At 39.3% G+C, this 12,076-nt stretch overlaps 1 protein-coding gene across 2 annotated transcripts in view; it reads left to right on the top strand.

Moving 5' to 3' along the window:
• Positions 1-12,076, top strand: part of PDZRN4 (PDZ domain containing ring finger 4) — a 273,218-nt gene that overhangs the window by 226,278 nt on the left and 34,864 nt on the right. For both annotated transcript variants that reach the window (XM_071733598.1, XM_071733597.1), the window contains exons 4-5: positions 1,985-2,238; positions 3,261-3,363. In XM_071733598.1, the coding sequence (XP_071589699.1) occupies positions 1,985-2,238; positions 3,261-3,363 (357 nt within the window). The remainder of the gene's footprint in view (positions 1-1,984; positions 2,239-3,260; positions 3,364-12,076) is intronic.

Raw genomic sequence — 12,076 nt, 5'->3', positions numbered from 1 at the left:
TAGCACTGGTACTTTCCCCTGTAACCTAGTTTAACAAAACCCAGCATTGTTATTTGATGGGTGATAATTTAAATGATAAAATCTTAGCATAAAACCTTAACAGTTCTGGCCTTGGTCATCAGAGAAACTGTACACCTACATTAAACTTAGGTGATGACAGTGGGATGGAAGTTATGGGGATCTTGTACATTCAGCACAGGGACTTGTGTGCATTTTTATGTTTAGAAGTCTGCTTAGGTAATTTCTAGCCTTCTCATGACCAGTTAGAACATGAGGGCCAGTTAGACAGACCAATTGACCTTTGTGTTGATGGCTACACTACAGTGTGGTTATTTTGCATGTCTTCTTGACTAAAGTGGCCACAAAAGGGCTGCTGCTTTGGAAGCTGTGTTAGAGGAAGGCAGGTTCTACCTTATACTTGAGCATGCATTCTGGAGATGCATTGAGTTGATGCACACATGTAATTAGTGGCCAGCTGTATCATGGCCATCCACATGAATAGATAGGACTATGGTTACATGTGTTACCTCAATTTATAATTGCAAATGCCTCTCCTGGCAGGCTTAGAAATGTTGCTGAGAGCTGCTGATGGGCTCCTTTGAGTTTCCTGGTGTTGCTCTTGCTTGAGTGTTTTTCCTTTCTTGGCAAGAAATTTCCTAGAATTTCTGGGATGAAAGTGATGTGGCAAGGCAAGGTTGTTTTCAGTCAGCACTGACAGGCATTGAGTAAGTCAGTTATGAGGTCTCTCTCATTTCTGGTAAGGGTCTAGGGTTTAATTCATTAAGCAGAAGTTTTGCAACTTCACTATCTGTACAGGAAAGGTAATCTGGATGTTAACTTGGGGTAGGAACTTGATTTCCTGCCAGTGTAGAGATGTTCTTAGGGATATAACTGTTAATTAGGCTTTGTTACCCTTAGATATTCACATTTATTGCTAGAACACTCTGCCTTTCTACCCTGGCACAGGATCATCTCATTTCCACAGTAGCTCACAACATCTCTGTCCTGTGCAGTGGTCATCAGCAGTCCCATTGCTCTGGAACCACAGAATGGTATTTTCTGTGTAAGGATGTTGCACAGCCCCTGTGTCCAAGGGCTTAGCTACTGGTTGCCACTGACAAATTATCCCTCACATTTTGTAGTGGATTGATACTTGGAAACTTTGCCCTAGACACCAGAGTTTGTATGAATTTAACATCACCCAGCCTTGCAGTTGTCTTTATTAATACCAGAACGCCTCATCCAGACTGGGAGGAATTTGCTGCTTTGCCCATAGAAGAGAGAAACTTTGCCATAGTATTTTAGTTTCACCAAGCTATGCTGCATGCACACCATTATTTTCTTTGGTTTAATATTCATTTGTTTGTAGAAAATTATTTCTTTGGCTTGTTTAATTCAGATTTATTTTCCATTAAAAGAGCAGCATCTAACTGTGTTAGTCAAATCTTCCTATTGTTGATCTTAAGGATTGTATAATGGCCATATAAGATGAGTGACAAAACATTGGAAACTGGCTTTGTTTCTATTTAGACCTCAGAGACATGTTGTTGAAATCCATATTAATAGCAATGCTGTGCCAGAAACCCTGCAAAACAGTTGCATGGCAGAGAAAATTTTGAAATTGAAAATTAAAGACATCCCTCCTTTTTTATTATTTGTATTTTATGAAGTGAATTAACTGGCATGAGAGAAGTAATTTTAAATGTCCTTTTTAAATGCTGTAGGGGGGTATTTTGTGTGCAGGTTCCATTGGGACAGTTGTGGAAGAATTCAAGGCATTTCTAATTTCTAGAAGTGATTAAAGAATTTATTCTTTCTCCCAGCCTTATCTTTTCTCTTTCATGGGTGCCAAAACAAGTCCAGTTAATGTCAGCACAAAGCTTGATGTACTACACAATTTAGTCTCCTATATTTTACACCCAGATTTCTCTGACGCCTTTTCTCTTTTGAGTAATCTTTGGTATATTTTTCTGCTTTTCTTTAGGTCAATGGAAAGGACCTCTCCAAGGCTACTCATGAAGAGGCAGTGGAAGCTTTTCGTAATGCCAAGGAGCCAATTGTAGTTCAGGTTTTACGACGAGCCCCAATTAGCAAAGCTCATGGCAGCTCTCAGGATTTTCGGCTGGTGGATGCCAGCACTCAGACTGACATCACTTTCGAGCACATTATGGCTCTGGCAAAACTGAGGCCTTCCACACCACCAGTTCCTGATATCTGCCCTTTTCTGCTTTCAGACAGGTATGGCTTATCTTCTCCTGGTGCTTACTTGTGGGATTAAGGCATTGCAGTGGTAGGCTTGTATCCTTCTGTTGTAAAAGTCTTAAAAAAAAATAAACTGTGTCATTGATAACCACCTTACCATTCAGGATACAGGGATGGTTTCTTGACTTTGCTGTGACTCTTTTTTTAGAAGTTCTAGGTAAGCTGGGTAGGTGATTATCCTGGAGAGAATGTGCCAGCCAAATGCTGTATTGAGCCTACCACTTACTGCTGCAGAGCTAGGAACACGATAGGTGTATAATTTTGGGTTGTTACTAAACTTTTTCATACTTTGTGTTTGAACTTCTCGTGAAGCCCTCAGCACTGGAATAATGTTTTCTACCTCTTTTAGGACAGATCCACATTGAGTGCTTCATGGTTGGGAACTGGCCTTAGGCCTGAGGCTGTGCCTAAAGACATGTACATTATAAAGACCTCATTCTTTGTGCTCCAAGCCCATTTAGCAGTGCAGTTTACTGACATTTTTTAAGTGTGCAGTTGTTCAAATGCACTTTGCCACCTGTTATCACTTTAGCAGAAGAAGATAATCCAAACTGTTTTATGCAAGTTCTTGAGCAATTTGTGAGCCTGGTGTGGGTTGTAAATTGTGAGTGTTCAAGATTTTATAACCAGATAATTAGTGAGTTGCCCCTAGTCATGACACAGCATGTGAATATGGAGTTAGGTACATTTATGAGCATAAGGAATCTCAAATTGTCACAATTAAGTAGTCTGGCCCAGAAGAGAGCCTTTTAAGAAATCACCCTGTGTAAATCTGACAAAAGATGAACGCAGCAAAATGAACTCAGACAGTGCATCAGTTCTGAAAAGAAAACAGCTTGTGTCACTTCTTGGTAAAAAAAACCCTTCCAGGCTGTCAGGCTATTCAGAATAGCATTCCGGAGATGAGAAAACTACAGAGGAGTGGGATTTTTTTATCACTTTTTAATTTAAAAAAAACTATTGTCTCATCTACTGTTGTACTGCTTTGTTCCTCATAGCTGCCATTCTCTTCACCCAGTGGAGCAGGAATTTTATGAAGGTAATGAGTATCTTTCCAGCCTGCCTGCTGATGCAGATAGAGCAGAGGACTTTGAGTATGAGGTAAGATCACGGGCACACTGCAGCCTCTCTTTCTGTTCTTACAGATATGGTATTTGCACAGCTGACAGCAAGCTCCTCTGGGAGAAATAAGAGTGGGAATACTTCCTAAAAATCTACACCAAAGACTGATTTCTTTGATACCTGTGTAATGTCACAGGCTTTACTGGGGTTAGGCTATAGATATGAAATGTGAAAGCAGAATTCTGCAGTGGGTGGCTACATACATGTCCAAGAGGCTTGTTAAGGATGTTCCCTCAGTGCAGTGGAGACTGTACCCTGGGTGCTTTGCTTTTGCAGTTTTAGCAAGGCTTTCCAAAATTAAAAATTGCAACTGGAAACTTAATTACTTCCCCCCCTACTTTTAAGAATTAATTGGCCTTGTATCTCCTGTGTATGGGGTAAGTCTTCCAGATACTTGGGTGCGTACTTGAGTGTTTGTAAGATCAGACTGTGACTTTGAAAATTAATGTAATTTCTGTTACTTGCTCTTTGATATTTGACATTGCAAGAATTGCAATTATTAGAAATTGTGCTCTGTACCATGAACCTCCCTTTGCTGTTAATGCATTGTACTCTCCAGTGACAAGGGTGGATGTGTTGCCGAGTTACTGGCAAATCATTATATGAGGCTTCCCAAAATGAGAACATGTGATTGGCAGTGTTGCTCTTCATTAGGTTTTAATTTCAATATCTAGTCTTCTTGTTGACCAGTCATTAGCTTTTCATATTTTCTGCTATTAATTAGTAACAAAATATTTGTAGGGATAGGCATGAGAAGCAGATGATTCTTTGTATTATTAAACAGTGCTGAGTCTCTGCATAAGTTCAACTTACTGTATTTTAAATAGGAATTATTATAATTAAATATCTTTAATTCAAGATTAAAAATAACCTATCCTCCTGTTTGCTCTACCTTAAGAAACCTCTTTAAAGGTTCCATATAACTGGTTGACATTTGGAAATGAAATGAATGGCAAAAGCTTTGGCAAATATGCAATGTGTTCACTTTTATTGTGTCTTTAGCAGCTAAAATATTCTATTGCAAGTTTAGCCCATTGTTCTTTTCTTCTATCAGGCTGGGGAATTGGAATTTCTTCCCCCAGGAAGCAGAAAAATCAAATAACGTGTACTTAGTGGTTCTCAATCAGAGCAAGCAAACTTTTATTTGAACTCCTCAAAAAAAAAAAAATCATTGCTAAGGATTAGGGAAATCATTATTTCTTCCCAGTTGGGTTTTGGTGTGGTATCTCACAGCATAACGCAGGAGTTTAAGTTCTCTTTTTACTCCCTCTGCATAATACAATATAAAATTTATCAATTAAATGTGATTATTTAAAGTAGTTCTTCATTAAATGTAACAGAAACTATTTTTCTAGTAATATTTGAATAAATCTATAATGCAAACATCTAGAAAAAATATTTTTAAGTGGATAGATAAAAATAATTTTACCATTTAATTAGAACATCAGTGGCAAATTTAAATACTAACAGATTTAAAATTTTTAAGAGTCTACCTCATGGAAAGAAGTCCTCTTTACGACCATTAGTAATCCCTAATAATAGGTGGGATAAGTATAGTGACAATGGGAAATGCTTAAGCAGGTTCTCAGTTGCTTGTAATCTACTAATCACAGCATCATAGTCATTAATTTGCTGTCAGTTGTAATTCAGTTGCCCAAGGCAAATTCACTGGGTGACTGAAATGAAGTTTTTCATGTGAGATTCAAATAGGGAAGGAATCATCTGGCTTTCTTTGAGAAGATGCTTTCTTCTAAACGTGAAGTTTTTGGTAGGAGAAACAAGAACATCTCAGGGCCTCTAATTAGCAGAGCTCTAAACTTGAAAAATGTTTCCAAAATTTAAGCCCATATGGTAATTTATGATTTAGGTTACTCATTGGTTGCATCATCTATTATTTCAGGTCCTTAAAAGATGCTATTTAGCTTCCTTGCTGTATCTAGGTAGCTGGAAAAACTGAGAGCATGTCCCCAGAGATGTATTTCTCCATCCAAAAAAAATGTCTCATAAAAGACAGACTTAAAAGCTTTTTAGCAGCTGCTGTTGCAAATCCAGGGGAGAAGTAGCAGCACAATGAGTGGAGCAGAGGCTGTGAAAGTTTCTACAACAGTACTGGCTTAGCTGTACCCTGCTCTGTCCACTCAGTCCTACCCTTGCCCTGATGTTTTCCTGCCCCTCAGTTACACCAGTGCCACTTTCTCTGAATCAGATGTGAAAAGTAATCCAATATTTTTTAAAAATGGGTTTTTAGAAGGGTTGTTTTCAACCTAGTCCAGCTGCCTGATCTGATTTCCAGCAGAGCTCCACAAGTTATTGTGCTGTGGGAATCAGGGAAGGAAAAAAATGCTCAAGGACTTCAGAAAGCAACAGCTTATAACATCATCATTGCCCATCCACCATCTAAGGGTGAAAGCAGCAAGAAGAGAGGGAGCAGAAACTTTCCTGATGCTGCCCTGCAGGCTGCAGGTTGGGTGGAAGATGCACAGAGCATACTCTGTCTCCCACCATTTGATTTCTCCTGTGTTCAGGGAAAAGAGTTTTATTACTGTGCTTTCTGCAGAAGAAGAGTTGTGTCAGTGCTACCAGGTTTTATCAGGTTTTTTTCTTTGTAACAACTTCTGGTGTGAACCTTAGCTAATTACACATGGCAATAAAAACCTTCCTGGAGTCAAGAGTGTGGTACTGTTCACAAACTCCACATTAGCATTCCCTCTGTGCTAAAAGGATACAGATAAGCAGCTCACAGGTGTTTATGGCAAACTTAATAATTTTTTAATGGATTCAAAGCCAAACCTGGAGATTTTAAAAAAAATTGAAAGCAGATAGTGAGCAGAAAAAGCACCAGAACAACACCTTGCTATTTCCTAGAAATGATTTGGAAGTGAAGTCAGTTCTGAAACACAATGCAAAATACTCAGCCAAATTAGGAAGAAAGGAACTAAGATGACTAGCAACTGAGGTGCTGTAAGCAATAATATTTTCCAGGAAAGGGAATGTCTTGGAAATCTTTGAACAGCTTGGAATTTGCTTACATATTTATGCTGGCATTAAAGTACCCGAATTACCATGATAAGAAACAGGAGGGTCACATATGATAGCCAGCACTGGGGATGTGGACTTGCCAATGAATTTGGTAGGATTAGACACTTGCAAGACTTTTCTACACCATTTGTAACTAGAAAAACTTAGTGGGTTGTGCTCAAATTGTCAAGGTTCACTAAACTGAAGTATGAGCCAATTGTCTTGGAAGGATGAACTCCCTAGGAGGCTCGTTAGGCTCCATATAGTACCAGATTTTAAACAAATGGCTGTGAAGATGATGATGCTGGGGGATTGCTGATAGCCAACCTGAGCATCTTTTTGTTGCTGCTGCAATACTTGTCCTAAAAGGAATCCAAATTGTTGGTAGATATTCAGACAGAGGTCAGAGCCAGCCTCAGTCAGTGTTGGCAAAAAGAGATGAAACACTTGGCAGTTCTGGCATAGCCAGATACCCAGGAGGACTTTTGTAATAAAGGAGGAATTGACTGATTTGTAAATGCTCAGGTGGACATGCAGTCAGGATCACTGAAAGGGAGATAGAGATGTTCAAGACAAACCCACCCAGTCTGGCTGTGAGTGGCTCTTGTGCTGCTGGAATCACATTGTGTGGTATTAGAGTATACTTCACACTCTGGTACCAACATGGTGAAAGGACTAAAAGCATCAAAACCCCCAGTAAACCTGTGTTAAACATGGCTCTAGAACTTGTCCTTGTAAGAAGAACAGAGGATACTGGGTGCTAGAGAGGAGTAAATAAGCTAGTGGACATGCACTTATTTAATAACATTTCTGAATCTGCTATCCAGGAGACAGAAACATCCTCTGCTTGGTTTGAGATGCTGGCAGTAATACAGAAATTAAGGGAACAAAGTCACTTAAATGGTGGAACAGCAAAAAATACGATGAAAAAACCCAAAGAATGTTACAAAGACAAAGCTGGACACAAAAAACCTATCACTGATTTCTGGTCCTTCATATTCTGAGGAGATTGACTTGCAGTAAGAGGGGCAGAAGAAAAGATGTTATGAGTCAGGGGTGTCATTTAGTCAACAAGTCAGTATCCAAGGGCAGAGACCTTTGTACCATCTATGTACTGATGCAAGTTTTGAGCAAAAGCAGAATGGGAAGTGGTCAATTTCTGCTGTGAGAGCAAATATCTTTGGGTAATTACAGCTTTTAAAATGTTTTTTATCTGAGACAGGAAAATATTCTTACTTCTAGCTGAATGCTCCTTGCAAACAGCAAAAATCAGCTTCCTTAGGAAGGAATAGCAGTGGTCAAGGTAACTGCTCTTAGTGTTCTGTGTAGGAGGAAGATTAGGCTGAGGTTTTCTGTCCAGAATTGAGGGCTTCTTTTGGAGGAACATTGGGTGTTAGTTGATGTGAAAGAGACCACCATAACTGCCTAAAAGACTTTGCAGCTCTGTTCTCATTCTCCAGCATAGGGACAAGTGATTGCTTCAGTACAAATCATAGCTCACAGGAGCCTGGAAATGACACCAACAGCCCACCATGCCAGGATTAGCATTTTCAGAGTGAAAAGGCAGAATGGCAGCCATTGTGTCAGCTTTCCAGTGTCTGATGACTCCAGTTTTAATGCATGCAAATGATAGACTGGGGCAGCATTGAAACCAGTACCTGGGAGAAGTTGAAAGGTGTTTAGTTGACCCTATGTGAGATTACGAGATGCTCTGATGCTTTTCATTGAAGGTCTTAGAGACCACTAATGTTCTTTATTTTACTTTTTTGCTCAGGAAGTTAGGGCATGTCACTAAATCAACAGACAACCAGGTATGGCATCTAGGTGAAATCTTTCCTTTCTGTGGTCAGTTTTTATGAAGCCTTTTGTGTCCATACAATGAAAGGATCAGAGGTCCTGCAGGAAACAGCAGCCACAAAAGGGCGTGGTATACTGAGAAAAAAGCCATGTGAGATTTTTCCTACCAGATGCCCCTGTGAAGCCTAAAGCATTAATTGGAAAACACTTCTGCTGGGTTTGGTCCTCCTTTGGAAAGTAAGACTTCTGGAAATGAGAAGATTTGTATCAAAGTTGCTTTACTCCATCATCAGTAACTGAAGCAACTCATGGTGCTTAAAAGGTTGGTTAATCCATCAGGGCAAAAATGGATATTCCTAAATTCATGCTCTACTTTGTAGACCCAAGGGACAGACTTTCAGTCAGAATAAGGAAATAAATTTGTGTAAGTGCATGTTGAATGTAAATGCTAGTTTATGCACATCTGTTCACTTAAATATTTTGATAAGTATTTACTCTCATAACTCTGTTAACTGTAAATGTAGAATAGTCCTTTAAGGTTACCACTGGCCTGGTCCAAACCCAATGAGATTGATAATGTTTCCTGTTGACTGAGACTTTCTGGGTCAGATGCTGTCAGCTATTTTCACAAAAAATTTTTTACACACAACTGTGTAAAAAAATGCCTTAAAGAGAGAAAATCTAGAAAATTTTTGGTTTACGTTTTCATTAGTACCTATCCCATCATGATGAGGGAAAGTATTTCAGGCACAAATTTAGATTTCCCATTCCTGTGACATAACACTTTGGAAGTGATTCATTTTGCTGGTATTTTTTTCCTTAGAATAGAAGGAGTGACTTTGTTCAGGTTACTGTCTGCGTGAGGCTGTTTATCTGATTAAAGTTTCTTTAACGTGTAAGTACTTGTGGGTTGAGGCCCTCAGGAGCCTCTAAAGCGTGGTCTCTGGTGACTTTCTGAAAAGCCCATCACTGCTGCATTAGGCCAGGAGAGACCTTCCTGCCTGCCCCATGAATTTGCATTTAAGGCCTTTTCAACACATGGATTATTTAACCAGTAAACCAAACAGAACCGTCTATCTTGTAAATACATATTTAGGGCCTTTTTAACATGAGAATTGCTGATCTGATAGCTTGTAACAGCTCCCTCCAGAGCTGTGATAGCCCCAAAACACCCCTGTGCCAGCATTGCCAGCACTTGCGGCGGCGCGATTGGAGCTCCTGCTTCAATTGCCAACACCTGAACAAACAGTTTTTATGGAAGCAGCTTCTGTGCACACACTGCCAGCCCTTCCCCTCGCTCCTGTCAGACTCTTTAGTTACCCAGTGAGTGTTTCTGTGCAGAGAAACTAACCCAGAAGATGGGTGTGTAAACAGCAAGATGGAAAACGTTTTTCAGAGAAGATATTTCATTTGGTTACTTACTCGTTGCGTGGGGACATCCTGATTGAAAATCAGGGAAAAAAAAAAGAAAAAAAAGATTTTCGCAATGAGAACAGTTGAACTTTGGAATAATCTCCCCAGGGGAAGTAGGAAGTCATGGATTCCCCAATTCCCCAACACTGGACACTTTCAGGACACAGCTTGACAAGGTGCTGGGTCTCAACTGTGTTCCTACATAGAAAGGTTGGACCATGGTGATTGTTGAGGTCTCTTGCAATCGTTCTATGAGTCTATGAAACCCTGTTTTGACATGGATCACTCAAGCCAAGTTCCATCCATTGTTCACTTGAGATGACAGTGATGTGAATGGCAGAACTGCTATAATACTTCTCTGGCTTACTATTAGGTTGCCTGTGTTTCTTCTGTATTTCCTGCTGTGACTGGATTATTTTTTCTGGTCCTCGCCAAACTTGGGATGAATAAAGAAAGAACCTCTAGTGTATGGCTTTAAACTTGAAAGGACAGATTTAGGTTAGACATCAAGAAGAAATTCTTCACTATGAGGGTAGTGAGGCACTGCAAAAGGTTGCACTGGGAAGCTGTGGCTGCCCCCTCCCTGGAAGTGTTCAAGGCCAGGTTGGATGGGGCTTTGAGCAACCTGGTCTGGTGGGAGGTGTCCCTGCCCATGGTAGGGGATTAGGAACTAGATAATCTTTAAGGTCCCCTCCAACCCAAACCATTCTCCAGTTCTATTAATAAAAGGCAGTTTTTAAATTCAACAACCAAAGAAGAGAAGGCTTCCAGAAGTAGGTATCCTAATAGAGATATTTAGAAGAGCCGAAATGGTGGACAAGGTTTTGTCTTTACGTTGTCATCAAACCTGACTGATGTAGTAAGGGGAATATGAAAAGGCTCAGTGGTAAGTGTGGTGTATAAGATTTTCAGTGGGAAAACAGATATTTCTCATCACATGCCTTACCTCATGCAGCTGCTGTAGGGGTGGAAGGACTGATCTGACAGATCAGAACAGGCTTAGATACTTAGAAACTGAGATTTAGTGCATTGTGTTTATTTTCTGATCATCAATTCATAACCACCTCACAGGTATGTCCAGTGGTGTTGAGGCATTTTACCAACAATATTATTTTGATTGTTTTTTCTTTTTCTTTTCTTTTCTTTTCTTTTCTTTTCTTTTCTTTTCTTTTCTTTTCTTTTCTTTTCTTTTCTTTTCTTTTCTTTTCTTTTCTTTAATTCTTAATATTATATAGCATCTACTGTTAAGAGGTATCATGAGGGAAGTGAACAGGTATGTGTGTGCCTGTGAGCTGTTGGTTAGTTAGGAGACTCTGTGGTTTGTGGGGTTTTATGTTGGTGTTTTGGTTTTTTTCCATTCCTACCTGTCATACAAAACCAGAGAAAAAAAATGGAGTATATTTTAAAGCTATTCATTGAAAAGCTTCTGAGGAAGTCTGGATGAGTAAATAGATTGTTAGAGTTGTTTCAGTCGAACCTGGGAAAACACTCTTAAGTGATCAGAGCTTCTAAAACACTTCCTTGAGATTTTTTTGCTTTTAACTTGAAACAAGTTCTGAGCTGCTAACACCCAGCCTGTGATCCAGCTGACTGTCACTATGGATTAAAAATGGAAAAGGTCACAGTGAAAATGGAGAAGTGGCATTGGAATATTTTTTGTTGTAATTCTTTTGTGTAATAATTAAAAGAAGATTCCTGTACCATGCCTTTGGCATACTGCAGCACAAAATTATGTATTTCATTGGATTTTATTTTTAAAGCACCTGGGGATTTAAATCAGCATAATTTCCACATAGACAATAATAAATATGTGATTTCTCCTTATCTATGGCCAATTGTGCACTCTAAATGAACAAAGGACTAGTAAAAGAAACAGTCTCTTTTACTTTTTCATTTGTCTTTTAAGAATAGAAGTGGCTTTTCACATATAAATGAATTAAATTTAACACCAGTCCATTGAGGTTCTTCAGTGTTTCTATGTCCTGTATTGCTACAGGAATTCACAAGCAGGTGAACCAAGGACAGTCCTATTCAGTCACTTGCCAAGTCAGTCAGTGACAGGACTGGCAGTAAAACCCAGGAGCTTTTACTTGTAATGCATCTCTTTTTTTGGCCATTAAATCACTTTTCTTCCTTGCTGGTCATTTGATCATAGAGATGGAACAGGATGTCAGGGTGCTTTCTGCCACAGTTGTTTGTTAAATTTGAATGTGCTACTGTATGTCATAAAATTCCAACATCCAAAGCAGATGAATTTCCTGTCATCTCACTTCCCCTAAATAATGAATATCCCAGTTTAAGGATCTAAACTGTGTCCACAGCTACAGAGGATTATGAGAGGGTAAGGAGAAAAAGACACAAAACTTACATGGGCAAATTTATCAAAGTTATTACCTTTTATTGTGTTTTAAAACAGTAGCGAAATATATCAAGTCAGTGATACTCATTTTGTTCCATGATTTCA

Source organism: Heliangelus exortis, chromosome 1, assembly GCF_036169615.1.
Source record: "Heliangelus exortis chromosome 1, bHelExo1.hap1, whole genome shotgun sequence".
Classification (NCBI taxonomy): domain Eukaryota; kingdom Metazoa; phylum Chordata; class Aves; order Apodiformes; family Trochilidae; genus Heliangelus; species Heliangelus exortis.
This window is presented reverse-complemented; position numbering and strand designations above follow the sequence as displayed.